The sequence below is a fragment of the Lytechinus variegatus genome, chromosome 12 (assembly GCF_018143015.1).
Source record: "Lytechinus variegatus isolate NC3 chromosome 12, Lvar_3.0, whole genome shotgun sequence".
In the NCBI taxonomy this organism is placed as follows: domain Eukaryota; kingdom Metazoa; phylum Echinodermata; class Echinoidea; order Temnopleuroida; family Toxopneustidae; genus Lytechinus; species Lytechinus variegatus.
In genome coordinates, this window is record NC_054751.1 from 14,684,595 (window position 1) to 14,707,486 (window position 22,892).

The 22,892-nt window shown below is 35.8% G+C and overlaps 1 protein-coding gene across 6 annotated transcripts in view; it reads right to left on the bottom strand.

Annotated features, from left to right (window-relative positions):
• LOC121424885 (exocyst complex component 6B-like) overlaps positions 1–13,756 on the bottom strand; it is a 46,714-nt gene extending 32,958 nt beyond the window's left edge. For 3 of the 6 annotated variants that reach the window (XM_041620737.1, XM_041620733.1, XM_041620732.1), the window contains exons 1-5: positions 13,411–13,756; positions 9,190–9,355; positions 8,034–8,172; positions 3,573–3,618; positions 1,630–1,834 (exon numbers count right to left, since the gene is read on the bottom strand). In XM_041620737.1, coding sequence (XP_041476671.1) covers positions 1,630–1,834; positions 3,573–3,618; positions 8,034–8,172; positions 9,190–9,355; positions 13,411–13,550 — 696 coding nt within the window. In that variant the 5' untranslated portion in view covers positions 13,551–13,756. Of the gene's footprint in view, positions 1–1,629; positions 1,835–3,572; positions 3,619–8,033; positions 8,173–9,189; positions 9,356–11,596; positions 11,891–11,931; positions 12,097–13,410 lie in introns of those variants that run through there. The other 3 variants (XM_041620739.1, XM_041620736.1, XM_041620738.1) reach the window with 3 other exon arrangements.
• Between the last annotated feature and the right edge of the window lie 9,136 nt (positions 13,757–22,892).

Genomic DNA, 22,892 nt, shown 5'->3' on the forward strand with positions numbered 1-22,892 from the left:
CTTTGTCAAAGAATGGTCTACAACTATTTAGGTTTGCTTGATATAGCAATCTCTAAAATACAACTCTGTGAAAAAAATGATGGTGCACAAACATAAAGACCAGAATATCAATGAAAATTTTGAAAAAAACATGTATGTTTCATCATCTGCATAAGATAAGGTGCTGTAATTAGGGGGAAAAAACACCAACAATGGGCTAATTTCCAGCCGATTTAATGAAAATAATCATTTAAGGATTTTATGGATAATCAGAACATCATTGTCAGTGCTTATCTAAATGCACTTGAAGTTACCATGACGCATTTAGTAAAAATGACCTCTTCTTCTTATAAACGTGTATTATACATGTAAAACCACAAACTAGCTTATTGATAAGCCATATATAGGATTAGAAAAAAATAAATTAAATTTTGGAATGTTATTCTAATGTATTGGAATGTGATGTGTGTAATTTTATGTACCACATTCTATGAAATCATTCGAAACAATGACACCCCTACATGTACATGAAATTCTCAATTAAATGTATTATTCAGAAGTAAAGAAGGATGAATGTCTGTGAAGTTTGACACACACATATATGAAAGTACGAGACCAATGATAGACCTCTCCCCAATCCTGTAATTCTTTAAACCTCAGTCAACAAATATGTATAGAAAATGATAAAGAGGATCAATATTTGCTAAGTCCCTATTCATATTTATAAATAAGCTGTTTGTAGGGTAAACATCATTTCTTCAAATACTCAAGATGATTTGCAGATTTTCTGGGTGTTCTATTTATAGAAGTAAATTGGAAGTCACCAATTTATAAAAATGAATGACTTCTACAGCATTACTATTCTCGTGTCGTATCTAGTGAACGAAGCAAAGGATTATGAGACATTCAAAGGCGCATTTTGGGAGGAGCCAGCCAACCTGGGTCACCTAGAAGGGCGAGCACACAGAAATGTGACCCGCAGGTCTCTCCTCTCCTAAATAGACAAATAATGGATATAAGACAGAATTTGTATTTTATAACCAACTGATAAGTCAGTAAAATGGCAAATGGTCTCAATGGCAATAAGACCATGGTAATGGCAGACAAGTTGGTTGGAGATTAGTCCATATATGTAGGATGAGACCAAGTAAAAAATAGACAAGTAGGTATGGACCAAGTGGCAGATCCAGACTACATGTACTTGAATACAGAATTATAATAACAGGTACCCAGTGATAATTAAAAAGGTAAAAGTAACTGCAGCAAATAATATTTCATGAGAAAGTCTTTTAAATCAAGGTTTAATTGTCACCTTATTAGATCTGGTACAATAATGTTAACTTATCTTTGTGAAATCATGAAATCTTAGCTAAAAACTCAATACTTTTTATGATCACTGACACAGAAAAGCATATGTGGGACAGTGCATTAATACTGATTAGAAAAATACCCGACATTTGATGGGATTCCTCGCTTATTTTGCTCATTTCTCAGCAATTACGCATTTTCCTTCCAGAGCCATTTGGCAAATTTAAAAACAAAATTATACATACAAACACCTGGGGTGTAATTTCATTGGATTCTGTTCAAACTCATATTGAGAATGTTGCCAAAACTGGTATTTATCTTTAAACAATGAGAACCTGTTACCTGCTTCATGGCTTCCTCCCCAATCCAGTCGGAATGCTTGCGGATACTCTCCAGGAAGTCTTTGAGGTCACTCATGGAAGCTTCCTTGATGTTCTGTCTTATCATAGGAATGTTGTCTGCCATCCGTTCACAGAATCGATACCGCCTTACCCTCGGCAGGTAGGTGTGTTCTAGTTGCTCTAGTGTCTTCAGAGCAGGATAGTACCTATCAAAAAGAACACAAAGGGAATATTCTTACTGTGTCAGGTTTAGGCAAAGTTATCCTCCATTTCTTGGTTGCCATGGTAATCTGACAATAGATAATCATTTAATTTAGGAAATAAATCATAACTATTGAATATTAAATAGTCTGTACACTACAAGCGAAGTGGCAGCTGTCACTTTTCAACATTCCTACATGTAGGTTGCCATAGCACTTTGAAGACAAATATTCTGCCATTATATCATCATCATCATGGCTGAAATACCAAGGATATAGGAAGTGGACTATCAAAAGAGATTAATTACATATTTTCTATCAAGCAAATATGCAATCTCAGTTATAATATTTCTCATTACCACAATTCTCTGCCTGAAGGCATTGTACCTATTGACCTAAACAAATGACTACAACATACACATAAACATGGAGGCAAGTTGAGATGCGCTCTGGACTTTGAACCACAAGGTCTTGGGTTCAAACCCTTCTGTAGCACTGGCATCCTTTGGCAAGGACCAAATATATATTTGCCACTTTCCATCTAGGTGTAGTAAATGGGCATTGGTAGGAAGAAATTCCTTGAAAATTGAATGCTCGATCACCTGATCATGGTGGCCATGCTATAGCTGGGTGACTGATATGTACAGCTTTGAGACATACTATTAAGCACTATAAAAATGTTGCATATCATTATTGTCGTTATCAGAATGGACACAAGTACACAGTGATGAATGAAATAATTTTTAATGCCATCCAAATAAGTAAGTTCAGTGAAGAAAACATTTTAGTTGACATGACAATTTGATATGAAAAATTCCATGAATGACTCAATTCTAATTGAGAAAGGAAGCTCATCATTAAGAGCTATCTCTACATTCACATAGAAAGTTTAAAGGAGAATGAAACCTTTGGAACGAGATAGCTTGTGTGAACACAGAAAAATCTTAGAAACAGATCAACGAAATTTGAGAAAAATCAGACAAATATTGAGAAAGTTATGAGCATTTGAATATTGCGATCACTAATGCTATGGAGATCCTCACATTGGCAATGCGACAAAGATATGTGATGTCAGTTTTGAACAACTTTCCCATTACTTTAGTATATATTTCACTTAAACTGCCTCTTTTATCACATCCATCAGTGGACCAAGTGTGCTTTCTAAAGGAGGGCATGTAATACAGAGTTTTAAAGAGGTACATCATGGATAAAGTGTTTGTACCACCATAAGAAAAAGCAAAAAGTGACATTTTGGGGGTATTTAATAGTCCATCAAAGGGAAAATTGTTCACATGTGACATCACATATCCTTGTTGCATTGCCAATGGGAGGATCTCCACGGCATTAGTGACTGCAATATTCAAATGCTCATAATTTTCTCATTATCTGTCTGATTTTTCTCAAACTTTCTTTGTTCCTTTTCTTTGGTTTTTCTGTTTTGACACAAGCCTAGTTGTACCAAAGGTTTCATTCCCTTTTAAACACTGCCCCTTTTAATACGCCACAGTCACAACCACGAAACTCCAGGCTGATCAGAGATACTATTTTACATTCAATGGCATACATGTATACCACTTGGTTTGGAGTCGGTTTTGTCGGTGTGAAGGTAGCATCAATAACATGCTTGTCATTGGCCAGGATACAAGAAATAATTGGTTAAGGAATGACAAGCAAACCACTCCGTATCAAAATACAATGACATGGAGACTGACAATGAATGTACAATCTCAGTATTGACACTCACCTCTTGCTTTCTATTTGATCATTCAGTTTGCAGTACATCTCTAGAACTGCAAGAAAAAGAAAAGAAAAGAGAAATGTACCCACAATGCCACTTGAATATAATTCATGAATATGTAATGTAAAGTAGGTGAGCTTGTACTTCAAATGTACAAGATGAGACAACAAATTTGTAATACCAGTGCTCTTGGGCAACTCCCTCAAATGTAGAATTTCTCTAGTAATTTAGAATTTATCCTCAAAGTTGTTGCCTTTGGGTAAAACTTGGGGAGACAAAGAAGTGGAAGGTGGTTAGAAAAAAAAAGTTGTAGCACGATTCTATGCAGGAAGTTGTACTCCCTGGGGAGTTGATAACTTACATAGCTTTAAAACAGGGATGACAAATTTTCAATAATTTTGCAGTATTCTGAGGGACGCAAAATATTGTTTTCTGCAGAAAATCAACATTTCCAAAGATTGCATGCCAATAAGGCCTAATGCTGATATCATTAATCAAACCCAGTGGTATACTGCGAAAAATACTTTTACAGATAAGGAATAACTTTTAATCAATATTAATTCTTCTTTATGATGCAAACAATGATACACTGTAGATTACAATATCACAAAAATAAATTAATAACATATGGCATTTTCCATGTTACTTCACACAGGGTAAACATGCCCAGCAATAGCCAGCATGTTTACAGACACACATGTTGCATACTGTATCGATGATTTGCGTATCACAAACACATTCATTTTCATAAAGTGCATGGTAACAAAGTATTAATACTGGAGATTTATTTTACTTTTTTAGAAATGATCATTATCAATACAATTGCAGATGACTGGTATGTTTATGGGATGTGTCTGTATGTATCAAAAGCAGTAAACTGCAGTAATATACGATAATGAAATGTGCCTTAAATCTGAACATTTTTTTGATTGCCAGAAATTTTGAATGTGACTGTAGGATGTTTCTGAACGCTCCGACTGACGTTTCTTCATCGACTACAACATGTAATAAACGTCTCATGTCTGAACAGTGTGTTATCATCTTTGGAAAACCAGTGACATTTATAGGGGAGGGAAGAATGAGTCAGAGAATGAGAGAGAGAGATCTATACATGTAGTTTGTGATATTAACCGACAGTGATTAGTCTGCTTCACAGGAGGCTCTCCGGATAATGAGTCATCATACGTCAAAAGAAATGCCCAATAGACCAAAACACATGGCATTGGTTTGATTTTACAAATTACATGTACATTTATATCTCAGAGTTCAGGTAACCAGGGCTCTGTGACACAGGGTACAATAAAAATTTGATCACAAGTTTTGTACAAGGTTTAAGTCATGCATACATACTTACATTATTGTTCAATATTGGACTGATTATTTTATCTTTCATGTCACCCCCCCCTATGTACCAATCAGTAAATAATTCCACAATTACTTGCGATTGAAAAATAAAAGTAACAAATCTTTTTATTACAATTTGGGCCTGATGGAAGTTTTCATACACTAACTTTCCAAAATTCAATATCTTAATACTAGGCTGAATATCAATTGAAGATACATGTATGTGGATTTCTATTATTCCAAAATCATTATCAGAGCATTCTAGAACATGACTGACACAATAACTTTTTTTTTAATATCATGACTTTCAGGAGGATTTTTTTTTTTTTTTTAAATCCATGACTCGAATGTGCCAAATACCAAGTTTTTATGCTGACACACATGAAAACACAAATTCACAAGGTTGGCCCAAGCAGTAATCTGTACTCCTGAAATTTACTAGAAATTCTTAATGCAGAACACACTATCGAATCCATTTAATTAGCCGATCATTTCAAGACAGTCTCTTCTAACATGAACATTGCTTATCTTTCACTGTTATTTAATCATATCAATTACAGCTAGCTGGCAAAAGACAGAAATATAAGCTACTCAGCACGACTAATTATGATTTCCTGGCAATATATCAAACATAAAGGAAAGAGAATTTAAAGGCTTCTCACACTGACTGTATCACATACATGTTTCAATCTACATGTATAAAGTGTAAAGTTTCTATTTAAGCCAAGCTTGATGTGCTCTATTTCATTTTCTATATTGATATCTGATAAATTAGGTCTTGTCCCCTTTTGGAAGCAGTAATGTATACATGAAGCCTTGAATGTCAGGGGGGAAAAACAGCGAGCATCGAGCACTGACCCCAAAAAAGACTTATGAAAATATCAAACTCACAGTTTTGCTATTGACTTCGATACTACCAAAATATTCAGTAACCACTGGATTCTGAAAAGCCATACAATACCTGGTCTAACAGATGTTTGTTCACTCATGCATGATGTACACTTTACAGATCAATCTCACACAGGTCATGCAATTTTGGACTGAGGTGGATAGATTTGTATTGTACATGTAAATACTGGAATAGCAGGAAATATCTTTGATATCCATAAGCTGGATGGAGCTTGTATGTACGCACGCAATTCCTCTCACACACACAACCTTTGAGGCCGAGGAAAAGAACTCCATGACACAATAACCAGTATATGGGGCCATACTAAAATGCAAGGTACTCCATGTATACACACACATACAAAATAGAAAGTGTGGAACTTTGTGCGTGCTTGATTTTTTTGAATACTTTTGTTTCCGGTGGTCTAAAAAGAGCAAGTGGAAGCTGTATCCACCACTGATATTGATGGGAAATATGCAAAATAACCTGCCATTTTTTTTTTGGGGGGGGCAATGTTAAACTGGATCAGATATCAGGGTGGCAATCTGTTTTTCATCAGCACCCTCATATTACGCTATAAAAACTTGCAAGATCACATTTAGAAGGCAGTTTACTATTCTCAAAACTGGGCATGTCTAACAAAGGCAGCATTCATAATAAAAGTCAGCTAAGTTTATAAAAAATAATAGTAATGAATACAAAGTATGATAATTAACATGGTGCCATCTATCGAGAATTAATCTATTCCAATGGACGCTTTTATTATCACCCTGGCTTCAGCTGGAGATGCATTCCAGCGCTCAGTGCATTTATAACTATCTAGTATACTGTCATACAAAGTATGAGTTGTTGCAAACATAAAGGAAGCAGGGTGCTCTCCTTTTCTGTTTCCTTATTTACATTTGTGTACAAATATGTTAATTAGAGGTAAAATTACTTCCTGGTCCCACATGTACAAAGATTTGTCTGGTGCTTTCATTTCAAAAGAAATGAAACTGTTAGAATGCATGTAGTATTGCTTGACGATTGTCACAGAATGTAAAGAACAGTGTGCTTTTCTCAAAAGTGCCAGTGGGGTTATACATGTACAGGGCATAGGAATAGCCAACAATTGCAGAAAAATAAGGAGATATGTTGCAAAAAGGCTTTGTCAAACAAATGCTCCTTTCATCATAGAAACGATCCATTCTACTCAGCTGCTTTTATAATCAATGAGGCCTGGTGTTTTGAGATCAACTCGCATTCGTGTAGCATATGGTGCACAAGCTTTCTTTGCCTCAGCACCTTCTCTCTGGAATAATTCGCCGTTAAATATAAGAATTACGGTATACAATCACTGGAGACCTTCAAATCCAAACTGAAATCTTATCTTTTCTAACAGTATTAGTTATTGGCACTTTGACACTCATCCAAACTTTCTCATTCTTTCTTTTCTTGCGCGCCTCAGAATAGAATATTTCCAAATAGATGGCGCTATATAAATGCCTATTACTATTATCATTAAATTGAGTGTTGCTATATCAGGGCATGGACCTATGAAGAGGTTCATGAACATTCCTCGCTCAGATAATGAATTCACTAAACAGGTGACTGTAATTGCCATCTGACAACATTGTCTTCATACTTGTCTACTTTGGTCCTATGATCGTTACCGTGAGAAGGGCCTATAGCAGTTCGTGACTGAAACTTTATATTTCACAGATTGTATGCGCAGTTGATAACAAATCACTTAATCACAGAAAATCAATGTGGAGTTCTTGTTTACCTCTGGTAATCTTACCGCCCTTTCACACGGTATAAAAATCGTAATTTGAATGATGATTTCAGTGAAAATAATTCTGACAAATTTTCAGCACATGTGAAACCTAATTAGAATCACGAATTCAAATTCTACTCCAGAGGTAAATTCCACTTAAGTTTCACTCAAATTACGTTACAAATTTTAGGTCTGAAAGGCTTGATCTCATAAACATATGGGGGCAGAGCTTACTGTATGTAATGTTCTTATTAAGATGCACATAACCAGGTGACAGTGACTATCATTGGATCAAACAAATGTTCGCATTATTCGTCCGTCTCTTCATATGTCCATGATCAGGGAATCCACTCTAAGAATTTTAGGTCAGAAGATTTTAGATTTTGGTAAAATGACCTTTTTCCTCACATTCTCAGATGAAAACTCGCTTTAATATAGAATGTTATTATCATCCACTCTCAACTTTACGATGGCTTACCTGGCAGGCATGTCTGAAGATGGTCAACTGTTGCAGTGATGTTCCGTAACATACTTCTTGTGGTTTGCAATTCTTCCGCTTTCTCAATAACGGGATTACCAGATTTCTGCAACGCTTGATTGGTTTGTAACACCCCATCCTGAAAAAAAGAGAAAATAAATCAGATAATCATCAAACATGAAAGTTTTAAAGGACTAGAGAAGCAAAAGGACATCAAACCTCCTCATAAATTTGCAATAACTAAAAACATATATTTGGAGGAATCTTCTCTTCTTTTGTGTGTATTCAAGAATAAATTTAATTTTCCCATTCATTCTTAAATAGCCCTTTTCAACTGTTTCTCTACCATAATTATAATTAGTGTCAGTGATCATACTGTAGCCGGATTGAATGCATTTTTTCCCTTTCCCTCTCTTTTAAAGAAAAAGGAGGGTTGGGGTCTCGCAACAAGTCAACAAAGTCATCATGATGTAAAGAATCGTCAAAAGTCTAGTCGCCACCCCAGCTGCATCACATTTCCTGTATGCCTCGTCTGAACCAACCAGAGGACATCCCCTAAAATTCAACAAAGGCATTTGTAGAATACTCCCCTACCAACACAGCTTTTTCCAAGTACCATCTGCTTTTGGAATGTCCTGCCTGCAAAAGTGGTTTTGGCTCCGTCAACAGAGTCTTTCAGGAGCCACCTAGAACAACTCGTTCTCCATTAATTCTCCAGTCGAGATGCATCATTTTATTTGCACTGTATACTTTTGTTCAACTGCACCAAATGTCATGTGTTTTTGTGATTGCTGTCTCATTCAAGTACGAATGTACCAGTACTCTCAAAAGAGGACTGTACTCAATAGAAGATGATGACAATTGTCAGGGGGCAGTCTGTCATCCCACCAGAAGGTAATGCATGTAGTGTATGTCATTCGTTCTTTATTCCCAAATACATAAAAAGTCCTTTCAACAGTCCAATACTACCACAGTCCACAAAGTATTACCAAAAGACTTAATGAACATCCATATAACACCGCGCTAAGCTACATATCATAATAGTTTTCATTGTCATCAAAATCCCTAAAATGTCATCATCATCATTACCACCACCACTAGCACCAATACCACCATCATCATCATAACCACTATAATCATCATCTACTTTACCAACCTTTAGTTTCTTTGCATGTGCCCTGACATGAAGAAGCTCCCCCACACTATCTACGAACCCCTGGTAATGGAAATTACACATCCTCTCGATATCCCTATCATGGTCCGCGATGCGAGCTTTGAGATGCTCTCCAAACTCTTGCTGTCCTTTGCCATCTTGGATAGCTCTGAAAGAAATAACAATAAAAAAATATATTATTATTTATTATTATTATTATTATTTATTTGAAGGAATGCCCTAGACAAAAGCAAGAGCATGCCTCCACATTCCTATTAATGGCATGTGTACTCGCCAGGCTCCAGCACCTAATACATAACAATCATAGAGACAACAAATAGTAAAATTACAGGAAACTCGCCTCCTTTGATGAAGAAAAAGAAGAGAAATTAAGAACTGAATAGTAATAATAATTCCAAAAATATAGTAAAGATATTGATATTTTTAGATTTTTATATGCCCCCAACAGTTTTGCTAAAGAGGAATTTAAAAAAAATTAAATAAAAATCCAATGTACCAAATGGATATAACAGATCATACAGCCTGTACTACTTGAGCATTATTCTGAAATATTAATTGAAAAAGAAGATTTAATTATACATTAAATCCTTACAGACAGATAATTGAATCAAATCACAATAAAGAAAACACAATTGTTGGATGCACATCATAGAATGAAATATGCAAAGTACATGTAATTATTTAGGTAATATGGCAGCATATCAAACTACAGGAAAAGTGTAATGGCAAAAATTAATTTAGTATACTATTAACATTTAATAAAAATAAAAAACAAATAATGCACAGGTAAGTGTAATACTAGTAATTGCTTCAGCACACTTAAGGGTATTACAATTGTGCAAGAAGTAAAAGGCTTATTATAAATACCAGAGATGCCTGCATAGCCCACTAGCATCACAAATCTAAAATTGTGAATTATTTGTTTTATAAATGAAAAAAGGTCAGCAATGTAAATGTATGCCAGAAGAAATTGATGAATTTTTAGATTCCCAAGTCAACGAAGTATTAAAGGGCTGCAAATTCCCTTTAAGACAATACCGGTACTGCTGTAGCGTAAAAAAACAAACATTCTTTTGCAGGATTCAACTCACCTGTTCGGAATAATAATAGAGCGAGATACAACTTTCTATTTCAGACAGGCATAGCAAATTTAAGACCTCAAAAACTTGAATACTTGTACCTGTAAACCTATTAAAATGGGGTATTTTTCATACAGAATACGTGATGTGAAGTCATGTGCCATATGGAATGAATTATCTGACAAAGGGTGAACAAATCCATGTTTAATCACAAAAAATATCATTTGAACACTAAGTAATAAATGAGACAAACATCTATACTAATACATTAAAAGTGAGAATACAAATAAAAGAAAACAAATGGCAAAGAGTTTACCCACGAATGTTAAGCATAAAAATCCATTCCTCGGCATGGAGTATATAATCAGGATGCGTAATGTGCTTAAACGCACTGGTTATCCAATATTTCAGGTTCGCTAGCATACTGTCATGGAAAATTCCAAAATTCCATCAGAAACACAGAATGCAATGCTGAAACAGTAATCTCTCTGAATGTTTTCAAGTTAGCAGATGCAAGTCTTGCACGCTCACACAATTGGTTTGTGAATGATTTTGGATGGATCCAAGAAATCAAGCAAGGCTTTCATTATCTGTCAATCTGTCAAATAACAATTTTGTTTTGGCTTGACTCAATGTTTACTCGACAATCAACAATGGCTGAAAGGAGGAAGGGTTAGAAATAACACAAATAAAAACCTCACAAGACATTAAGAACATACAAGTCTTTGAATCACTCTTTGGCCTTTTGCCCTGATTTTCCAGTGATAAGTAAAGCTCATGCCATTTTTAATCAGATGCATTTAAGCTAATGCATATGATTAGTCGTTTCTTTGGAATGAACTTTAATAGTTATGATTTGATCTCAAAATAATATCTGTCCAGTATTTCCTCAGTATGAAATCAGACGATTCCAGCAACAGCTGCATAGTAGTATTGAAAAATGATACATTGATTGAATTTATTCATAATAAAAAGAAAAACCAGCAGGGGTCTCGATCTACACTGATTTTATGTTCATTGTGACAATGTCAAAAACTTCATTAAATTGCAAATGCAAGGCAGAAGACAAACCCTACTCTACCTACCTGGCCTCTAGAATACCTGGCACATATTTACAATTGTTTCTCACCATATTAAAACCGATACGAGTACTAGTAGTACCTCACTTACAAATATGATGATCAGTTCATTCACACCAAGGCCAGGAGTCAGGCCAAATGCCGGGCTACAAATGACACAAGCCCAGGATTGCAATCGATAAATACAGGATTCAGGAATACTGAAATGAGTGAAAGGTTAGATGTACATACCGCACTAGCAGGGAAGCAGCTGTGCTGTAAATAACAGTTGGACAGTACAGCATTTTCCTTCAATAAGCACCCACCAAAAAATTCATATATCAAACATTGCATTCACGAGACACAAGACAGTATCATTCGTGCAGTACAGCAATATACAGTCTTATACTAGCGCCTGCGCCTGTGAACCTCGCTCAGCTAGCTGGTAGTAATGTGCAGTGCAATTCCCCTTAGCCCCACACACGTAAATTAATAACATTCGCTGAGCTGAGTCACAGTTTTTATCCAACACTTCCGCCGATCCACCTAAATTTATTTCAACACCATGGTTTAAAAAAAAACTCAACCTGAATATCTGGCCGACTGAGGTTGAATCAGAGTCTTCGATGATGTGGATGAGTCTATCTAGGTCTTGTTTTGGTTCTTCGACTGACGCCATCATTTTCATCGTGCATCGGCACCACTGGTCACCACCTACATGTACGATGTGTTTGCCTTGTTCCAATGCAATGGAGATGCGACAGGGATGATGCCTTCATTGAGAAAGTGCATCAGCCCCGTGAATATGAGTGAGATGAAAATAATATCAACTCCGAAAATTATCAACTGAAAGTTGATGAAGGAACCGGGAAGGAACTTAAAAGAAGGTTAATTCGTACTTTTCTTCAGTCAACAATTTTATTATACTTCTCTAATCGTATAACGATAGCATCTAATCAGAGCTTTACATCAATTATGATACCAGATACCGGCCGGATACCAGTCGGGCGCCATTCACCTCGTGATGGGGGTAAAGGAAAAGGGGTGCGGCGCCAGAGCTGCGACCGGAACGCCACAAAAGTCTGCTGGCTTTTGACATCATCATGCACTTTCCGGGAGCACTTTCATACTTTTGAGGATAAATATAAGTAGGCCTCATAAAACATCCAAACTCATCCACTGAACTCAGTATATAGGCCTACAATGTAGTGTTCAGTTAATATATCACGGGATTATAAAAAAAAATTATCAGACACATCGACCAAAATCTATTTTACTTTCTCGTGTGTGCCATAATATCGCCAGCTCATATTCAATATTTTATTTTTTATGGCCAAACTTTATATCTAGATGTGAAAAGGCCAGGATATTGGATCTTAAAATCTTTTATATGATCGACATCATGATTTCCACGGTGATGCATTCCCTATATAAAGTCAACTTTGTTAGCATTTTTTTTTACTCTTTATCAATACCAGAATGTTTTTAATCGCATGCCTTAATTGGCTCAATACAAAAAGACGTATTTATAATGATCTATAACTACATTATGATGAAAAAAAGTCTGACTAGTACTTGTGTATTTTTTTACGTACAATTTTAGTGGAGGGAACATAGTCTTGCCTTAGTGGAGGTATATTTTGAAAACCGTTTATTATGTGCTACACATCTTCAGTGGGTCATGAGCGACTTGCATGACTTGTGTTATCATTGCATCAGCGTGGCAATAGTTAATCACTTCTCTTATTTATTCACTCACTTTCCGTCAATTTATTTACTCCTCTCAATCATTCGTTCGTCACTTCTTTATTTCATTCATTCATTTATTCATTCATGATTTGGGATCATTATAATGGTGTAGAATGAACCAAGGCATAGTGGGTAATCATTAGTTGGACTTGGAAAATCCAAGGGATCATAAAAGTTGTAGGACGTATCTGATCAAACGTTAATCCCTTATCACATGGAAGATTAGTATAATGACCCGTATATATAAGCCTTATGATATATACCTGCATAAAATCAGGTATAAGCATGAATGACAGGAATGTAAATGATAAACTTACCTGTTGACTGGGGCAATCAACTCATCAGAATTCTCTATATCCTCAATCACAGTCTGTGTGTGTGTAGCTGCTGCTTCCTCGCTGATCATTGTCGCAAATGACACGACAAGACCAACCTTTTTCCATCTACCCTCCGCCATTCTTGCAGAAAAAAGAGAGGGAACAAAAACAAAACACGAAGTATCAGAGTCCAATCTGGGCGTTCGACACCTCTAGAGTTTACCCGCTGCTAGTATGCCCAGGTCGTGGTATCATTGTGTATTTTGTGAGTCGATATTTACACAGAGTCATTCACTGAATAGAGCATTTCATTTTGAAGAGAGAGAGGCGGAGAGAAAACCAAGAACCATGTATTGCATAAAGTCTACGATACCTTTTTTTGATGGTAGACCCAATGCATGCATTCATTGTGTCTGCTCAACCAAAGAAGTCTCTAAAGAAAAGCTGTCAAGCTTGGCAAGATGAACCCTGTTTCGTTGTTGGTAGAATAACTACAATAAAGAGAATAACAACATGTCTGGACATTATTTCTTTAGAGGGAAATACCAAAAACAACAGCAACCGAGAGAAAATGATTGATTTTGGATCAATGGGAAGGGAGGGGGGGGGGGGGTGCCATTCCAAGTAAGAACGCAAATGATTACGAGGCGCGGAATCTGCTACAGTGGTATAATTAACCATCAACAATGCATAATTATTTTGTCGCCAGATGCGAATCTCTAATCATACAACTCCACTCGGAGGCTATAGAAACTGGAAGTGGTATACTCCAGCAGGTGTATATACAACATGTATAATATATACATCCTAATATCACACAATTTTAGGCAACTATTGGGCGTCTCCCCTGCTCTCCTCGTCAAATCCCCAAAATGATGGCTTATTCTCGTTCTCCAGAGAAATTGAAAGTCCAATCTTAAAAATAATTATATTCACGGTAAATCAATTCAGGATGGTAGATACATGTATCTTCAGAAACTAATTCGCAGTATAAACCGCAAGCTATTTTGCAAAAGATAAGATTTCTTCAGAAATGCAATGAAAGAAAGATAATTGAAAGTTATACCTCGTCAACAAATTCAGAATTATCTGGCACAAGAACAGAACGAAAAAAATGCTCTCGCGATGAAAAAAATCACAGTTAAGATACATTCACCGCTATCCATCAGATGCTGATAAACAGAGCTTGGTAGATTTTTTTGAAAGATTGCAGGTTACTCCTATATCATTGACACCAAACCAGCTATAAGGCAAAGGATGCTCCAAACAGAAAATAATGCAATGAAGAGAGGATAAGACCTATCATACCTCTTCAACAAATTCAGAAATGGCACTAGATGAAAATTATGAGGTAACACCGGTGGAAACGTTCACGTGATGAAACTGGAAATACAATATTTTAATACCGTGACATTCAAAGCTATCCATCTGATATTGAGAAAGCAACATCATGAGCATTGCAGATATCTTGAGACGAAAAAAATGAATACAGGCTATTCCTATTATCATTCGCAGCAAGCCACCAGCTATTATGCAACCTGGAGATGCTTGGGGAGATGAGAGATGCGGATTCTCCAGCAATGTAATAAAGAGAGGATAATTGAAAGCTATATCTATACATCGTCAAACACTTCAGATGGCATAAGGTTTAAAACGTTCTAGCGAAATAATAGATAGAAACAGTATAGACTCATCAAGTTCAAGTTCATTTAAACCAATCAAAACAAGAGACATATTACATATTTTAACAAAAAAGTGAGAATACATGATAGGTTTTGAGCTTGTGAGAGGGGCCCCCTTATATAGAACATTACAGCAAGAATGAGATGAAAAATATATACTATGATAATCTAGAGAGTAAATAAGAAAAATACATACAAAATCCACACCCTCACACACGAGCACACCCTTACACACGCACACATATGGTTTATCAAGATTCAATTTAACAACAAGGCTTGATTCAAGATAATTGTAGATATCTTCAGAAACTAATCAGCTAATGAAAGTTCTTCCTATAGAATTATCATTCGCAGTAAACCGCCATACAGGAGACGCGGGTTCTCCAGAATTAATGCAATGAAGGGAAGGGAAAGTATTCAAAAGCTGTTATACCTAACAATGATTGCATGATAATGGCGACGACCTCATTTGCCGCATTGACCAATAATTATATAGTTTAGTACCTCTTCGTAAATCAGTGATGATGTTCCCACTGCCGATCTACCTTGAGCGTACAATAATGAAGCTAAATATTGTGTAAGGTTATGGGGTCGGAATTTTAGTTTGGGCAAGAATTTGATTTCGCTATTTTTGTTTGAAATTCAGGCGAGACTTTGGAAAATATAGTCCAACAGTTTACCTTCATTTTCAAATACTTCAAGTTATATTGTTTGCCATATGGAAAAAAAGTGAAATAAAACACAAATAAAAACGTACACTGGCGGATCCAGGGGGAGGGGGCCCAGCCGGCCCGTGCCCGCCCCTCCCCTTTTGAGAAGCAAAAAAATATTATACTGACCGGCATTCATATTCATAGGCGCATCCAGGGGGTCGAGGGGTCCATTCCCCCTCTTTGCGGAGAAAAAGAAAAAGAAGGAAAAGAAAGAAAAAAGAAAAGGAGAGGGGAAAAGAAGAGAAAAGGGGAGGAGGGAGATAAGTGAATAAAATAAGGTGAGGGGAAGACTAGGAAAATACCCCCCCCAAAAAAAAAAATCATCTCACTTTATAATTTTTTCCCGTGCGCTTCGCGCTCGTATTGCATATTCGATGAGACATATATTTTGCTCAGTAGGCTGATATGAACCTCAGAATTTGAAGCCAATATACAACACATATTTCATCTCGAGGTATGACGTAGATACGAAGGCATGGGAGCACGTGCCCCCCCATCGGCTGGCAGGAAAAAAAGGGTAGGAGAAAAAGATGGAGAATGAAAGAGAAACGTAGTGGGGAAGAAGAAATTATTGTTCATTATAATGTTATGTCATATTGTAACTATGTTATGTTACTGAACATTACATAAGAAACATTTAGAATGCCCAGATTCTAGGTCTAAATCTTAAAAAATGACCGCATGTTCTTTATTTAAAATGTGCATAAAATTATCCAGTTTCAGATCGGAATATAATTTTTTTTTCTGCTCGCACTTCATTAATGAAGGAAGATACCCAATTACCGATCCTTTTCATGATTTACAAAAAATGTATGGTTTCCGATTTTTAGGTTTAAATCTCTTTTTTTCGCTCGCGCTTCGCGCTTGCATTGTTTAGCTTATCCTGTCAACGATTACAGTGCTTAGAATGTCAATTTTTAGATCGGAATGTCAAATATCTTCAGCTTTCGCTTCATGCTCCCAGTATTTGATTGTTGAAATATTTATCGTCTTCATGGCTAACTGCAAACAGTCCTCAACAAGACCCTTTTAGATCTGGGGCCCGTTGCAGAAAGAGTTGCAATCAATCGCAACTCTAAAAATCATGCGCAACTTTATTTTCAACCAATCAACAGCGCGTATTTGGGACTTGCGATTGATTTTTTGACTTGCGTTTAAACTCAACTCTTTCTGCAACGGGCCCCAGACCAGAAATAATATTAAAGATGTCTGCTCGCGCTTGGCGCTCGCAGTATTTATTTACATACGCATTTTGTTCAGGATCACGAACATTGCCCAGAATGTTCAATTTTCATAAAAAAATGTAATTAAATATAAAGAAATAGCCCGCGCTTCGCGCTCGCACAATTTGAATAGGGCTTATAAGATGACTATATATTTATGTTGTTATATAAGAATTAAGCTAAGAATATGAAAACCCCATTAAAGAAACAAACAAAATCAACTCTGAGCTGCCGATCGGAAAAAATATGAATGAATTCCCCCCCCCCTAGATTTGCGAAAGCTGGATCCGCCCTTGGGCATTGGTTAAGATGCAATGTGAGGGAGCGAATCATAAGAGCGCCCGTGAGAGGATTTTTTTAAAATCTGAATTATGTCATTGGAGGAAATGGGGTGGAGAGAAAATACACACATGAAAAAGAAATGAAGAAAATAAGAATTAAACAGGAAAGCAAATTAATGAAAATAACAAAAGGAGATAAAGAAAGAAAAAAAGTGTTTTCCCTCCCCTTATCTTTCTTTTTTTTTCTTTTCAGCAAATTACACATTGCATTATAACAATATAATCAGCTTTTTCCAATAACTAATAGGAATCAACATGTGGTATATGATGTATGAGATTTTTGATAATATATGATATTTCTTCAGAGCATGAGTCTTTAAAGAGTGAAATGATAATGAATATGTCAAGCATGATCAATACCAATTTAGACTTATCAACTGCTATGGTTTTATTAGTCGATGTACCCAAAAATTGTATTTTAATTGAACTACGCACGGTCGCTAGATTTCCCTGATTTTATAATCCCCTATTGTTCTCAACAGCGCGTGTGGCGCGTACAGGGGCGGATCCAGATTTTCCAAAGGGGTGGGGGGACATTTTCCCGCAGAGAACTTGGACAAGCCCCCCCCCAAAAAAAAAAAAAAATTTCAACCCCAATATAAGGACATTTCGCATTTCGTCAACATAAAAAATTTGACAATAAAAAAAGAAAGAAGGTATTCACTTTCAAAAGAGGGGCGGACACACTTTTGTTTAACGGCATTTTTACGTTACAAATTTTTATTGTGCCTCTCAAAGGGGGGGGGGGGTGCACGGGCCTGCTTTGTCCCCCCGATCCGCCAGTGGGCGCGTATATCAATCAAGCTATTCATGATGATATCAACATTGAAGAAAAATATCTGAAATATAGCCCTGCCATGGCACCCTGTACGTTTCAAGTTTGTATTCATTGATTTCAAATCCAAACATAAAGGATTACAGTCAAAATAGAATTAACAATAATTGTTTACAAATTATTGAACATAATTTGTACGTGTCATTTACGTACATGCATGTATATAATATGTGGCCTACATGAAACACCGCTATTTTTTCATTACCAATGTGGTTTTATTAACAAACCTTAAAATGTTTCATCTACACAAAATGGGGATATGCCGTGTGAAGTCTGTATTCTCCTACAACTTCGTGGTCTGTAACAAAATCATCTCGTAACCTGGTAACCCTCTTCCTTTCAATCTCCATCATTTCCATCTCCATGTTTTTCTTTAAATATAAATTTTGCCTGGTGATAAGCCGACCGAGTCAATCTTATTTCATGTCTAATATCAGTCCTTACATACCGTCATCAAATAATTTCATCCAGAGTTGTTCTCCCATTTACTTAACCACGCCTAGGTGTACATTTTGGTTTATCAAAATTGCCCCCTTTCAGCTGATAAATGCCCTATTTTTTTCTATACAGTGACTCTTGTATCGTAGGTTAGCCGTGTCAATACACCTTCTAATAGAATAATGACCATTTTAACTTTATACAGTATTACCAAAATCGGATAACAAACGTCAACTGTTTTTGTCGAAGTAGCGCAATGTCCAGTCTAGTTTTCTTTCTAACCTGTATAGCCTATCCTTTAAATTTCTACCAAATGCCCACCTTCCCCTGTTAACAAGAAGTTCCTCCCCATGTTCTACCCAGTTCCCCCTTAATGAGGAAGCACATGACTTGTAACACAGGCCCGCGAACTTGACCCAAATTTTGTCAATAACCACGATTGTACAAAGACAGGAATAGACTATTGTGATTCCGTGCATGTCTGTGACTATTATGCTATCATCCTTATTAAAAGCGAATGGAATATCTAGCCGTAATGATGTCAGAAATCTTATATACGACTGGCTATAATTTGAAATTAATTTGGCCTTCATCCCCAAATAAAGGCTTACAATCATTTAAAATTGTTATCAGTATTTTTTCAGTTGAAAGTCAAATAAAAAATACTTTTCATTCACATTTTTCAGAAAAATGAGCAAAATGCGATTTGCTCCAAAATCCAGTCGTAAAGTATGCGATGGCCGTACTAAAGAAACAATTCTAATAAAGTTTCTAGCTCCTTAAAAAGAAATTACAGTAATGAAATAATAACATGATGCGGGATTTGCGGGACTTTTTTTAAACAGATACAAAATGCGCAAAGTATATCCATAAATTAATCAAAGTAAAATAAAACTAATACTAATAATGAAACTATAAGTCTTATAAGATTTTCATCAGCAGGAAAAAAAGATTTACCACGAAAAAAAATGTTGAAAATAAAGTGTCTTTTACTTAGAGGCTCGACGAGTGAAAACACTAAATGTAAAAAAATGAATAATGATTTTTAAAAAACAAAATTAATTTAAATGTCAAGCTGTGTATCCACGCAACAGATTACTAAAAGTGAAATACCACAGGTTTTATTCCTGTATTTTACTCTCTCTCTCCCTCTCTCTCTCTCTCTGATTTTATTTCTTAATTTCTATTAGTCTTCTTGTTGAACCGAAGAGGATAATGTCCACAATAAATCCATCAAAGTATAAAACGATGTAACTCGCAATAATTACTCACGTCATTTGGGAATACTGTAATGTTTTACCTTGTTTTCAAAACTTACATCAATATACATCGGTATAAAAGATTCTTTAATTATAAAAATTCAGAGGCGGTAGAACGTCAGGCTCACACAGTGAAAGTGGAGGAGCACCCTATTGTTTGGCAGACAGAAGGTGTCCCCGACTTTTTTTTTGTCCGAGCCTATATTGTTCCGCCGCATCTGGATAAAATATCTCGTTTTTTTTTCTCTCTCCCTCCATCTCTCTCTCTACATGTTTTATTGCATTCCATGTTGCATTCTCGAATTGGTTGCCATGTCAACGAATTGCGTTTGCTCAGCAGCTCATCGTGTTCGTGAGACGGAATAAACAAAAAAATGATCTTTTAATCAACGTGAAGAAATGAAGATCAAAGAATAAAAACATACCAAAATTGTACAATGTAAATAAAAAAAGAACAAATTTGAAATTGAATAATAAAATATGGATAAGTAGAATTGAAAGACAAGAAGAAAAGAGTTAGAAAATGTTTTTAAGATTTAATCATGTACTAAATGTTTACTGACGGATAATTGAATCAAATACAGGAAACAAAATTGTTTGATGCACATCATGGAATGAAATTTACAAAGTACATGGGATATGGCAAGCATATCAAATTTCAAGAAAAGTGTATATTGGCAAAAATCAATTTGGTATAAATGTTCTGGAGGTATACGGTCCAACTGAAAAGAGGAGAAAAGAGGGTAATTGCAGCAGGGGTTGAAATCATACCACAAATAATGAGGTGGTGAAAAAGAAAGCAATTAAAATGGAAAGAAAATGAAAGCATATGAGTTTGACAAGAGTGCTCTCTTTAAAGAAAAAAAAAAGAAGAGAGGGAAGTTGAAACAGCATTATCTCTTACACTTAAAGGAAGAGTGTCCCAAAGTCTTGGAAGGCGCCTTCCGCGCCTATAGAGGGTGAAAAGAAAAAAAAACGGACTGAGTTCTGGGGGGTAGATGAGGGGGAAAAAGCGTTTCAGGATTGCGGGGGTTGATACAAATTCGAGTTATGCAGTTGCTCGTTCTTCAAAATTAAATTAAACTAAATTCTTCAAAGTTACTGTCTGGTTTTCTATTAATTACTTCAAATATGATACATCCTAAATAAGAATTTTCAGCCATAATGATTCAGCATTGTGCAAGGACAAATTAGACATTCGTTTGTAATTAAGTCCTGAATGAATATAAGCACACTCCTCCTCCACTTGTAATATTCCTACATTGTAATTCAAGATTTTACGGTAGGGGAAGGCGGGGTAAGTTGTGACACTTTTTGCATTTTGCATGTTAGAAGCGATATGACTAATAATATTGTAGAAATAAGTACATTGCCTTTAAATTTGATTCTTGGGAAATATTTTTCACCTATATATAACTTTCTACCCCCACACTGAAATTCATTGTGACCTTTGAAAAAAACGATGTCAAATGGCTCAACTTGCCCCATATGTGGGGTAAGTTGTGCCACCTTCTGGGGTAAGTTGAGCCACAATAACTATGTACAAAATGTATGCAGGAAGAAGCAGTATGTCAATTTTTTATTTCAAGTTTTTTCACTAGCTAATTCTCTATCAGGACTAACATTCTCTGAAAGTGAAAGAACTATCATGTGAATTTACACCTTTCTGCCTGCATATCAATGACTTTTCAAGTTTTTTTTTAAATTTTCATTCTTATTAACATAAGAATTACCATGGCTCAACTTGCCCCATACTGGCTTGCTCAAAGTACCCCACTCCGAACTTAATGCGATATTTTCACATCCACACATTTCTTATGAATCCATTCTTTAAAAGACTAAGACAAGAATGAAGATCCATACCTGGACTTACAATATTGTTCTTATTTCTTTATTATATTTAAAGACGTTTGTGGGTAAAAAGCACTCCTCTATTTTACACCTTTTTTTATACTTTTTTGGCTGAAATTTGTATTTTTCCGTCTAAAAAAGTACTTTTTGTTTCAAAGTCGAGAACAATATGGTTGGGTAAAGGGTTATGTCTGACTCATTCATTATTGGCCTGGGGGTGGTGGCTCAACTTGCCCCTATGCTCAACTAACCCCGCCTTCCCCTATAGGAAAGAACGGAAAAATAGATTTCTGACCTCTATTTATATTTTATAAATCATGAGAGACGATGGGCAATTTGGTAAATTCCTACATTAATAATGCGAGCGCAAAGCGCGAACAGATAATTTTTGATATTATATATGAAACTGGATAAGTTCAGCACGTTTTGAATGAAGATCAAGTTGCGTATCTCAATAAAAAATTGCGCGGGTGTTTTAGAGTTAGACAGAATCTGGGCATTCTAAATAAATTCCTTTTTTTACCATGAAAATCAATCATGCGAGCGCGAAGTGCGAGCTGAAAATATTCAATATTCCAGTATGAAAAAAGGTAAATTTAAGCTCTATTTAGAGCACTGTGTAAGGAAATTGTGAAGTGGAAAGCACTAATACCTCGGTCACATTTGCTCTACAGCAGCAGTATGGCGAGTCGAACACAGCCGTTTTAATATATTTTTTGTACCAGCTATACATAGGTGGTTTGAATAGAAATGAATAAAACTGCTGTTTTCGACTCGCAGTACGGCCGCCGAGCTGATATTTTTATTATCATTTTGATCTTGGACTGGGACATTTAGGCCTATAATAAAGACATTTTGTCAGCATATGAAAATGATGACTATCTTCCTATATATTCCTCTTCCTAACCGCGATATGAAAACTTGTCGATATTCCTTTCTGAAAAGGGAATTTAATTATTAGGAATTCATAAAAAATATCAATTTTATTAATCTAATAATGAGGGCGTGAAATTTGTTAACGTTGAGGCATGAAAACTGAATATTTCAAGCACTTTTTTATTCATGAATAAGATTCATGGGTTACAATTATTAATGCGAGCGCAAATCGCGAGCCGAAATTTTTTATACACTGTCATAACA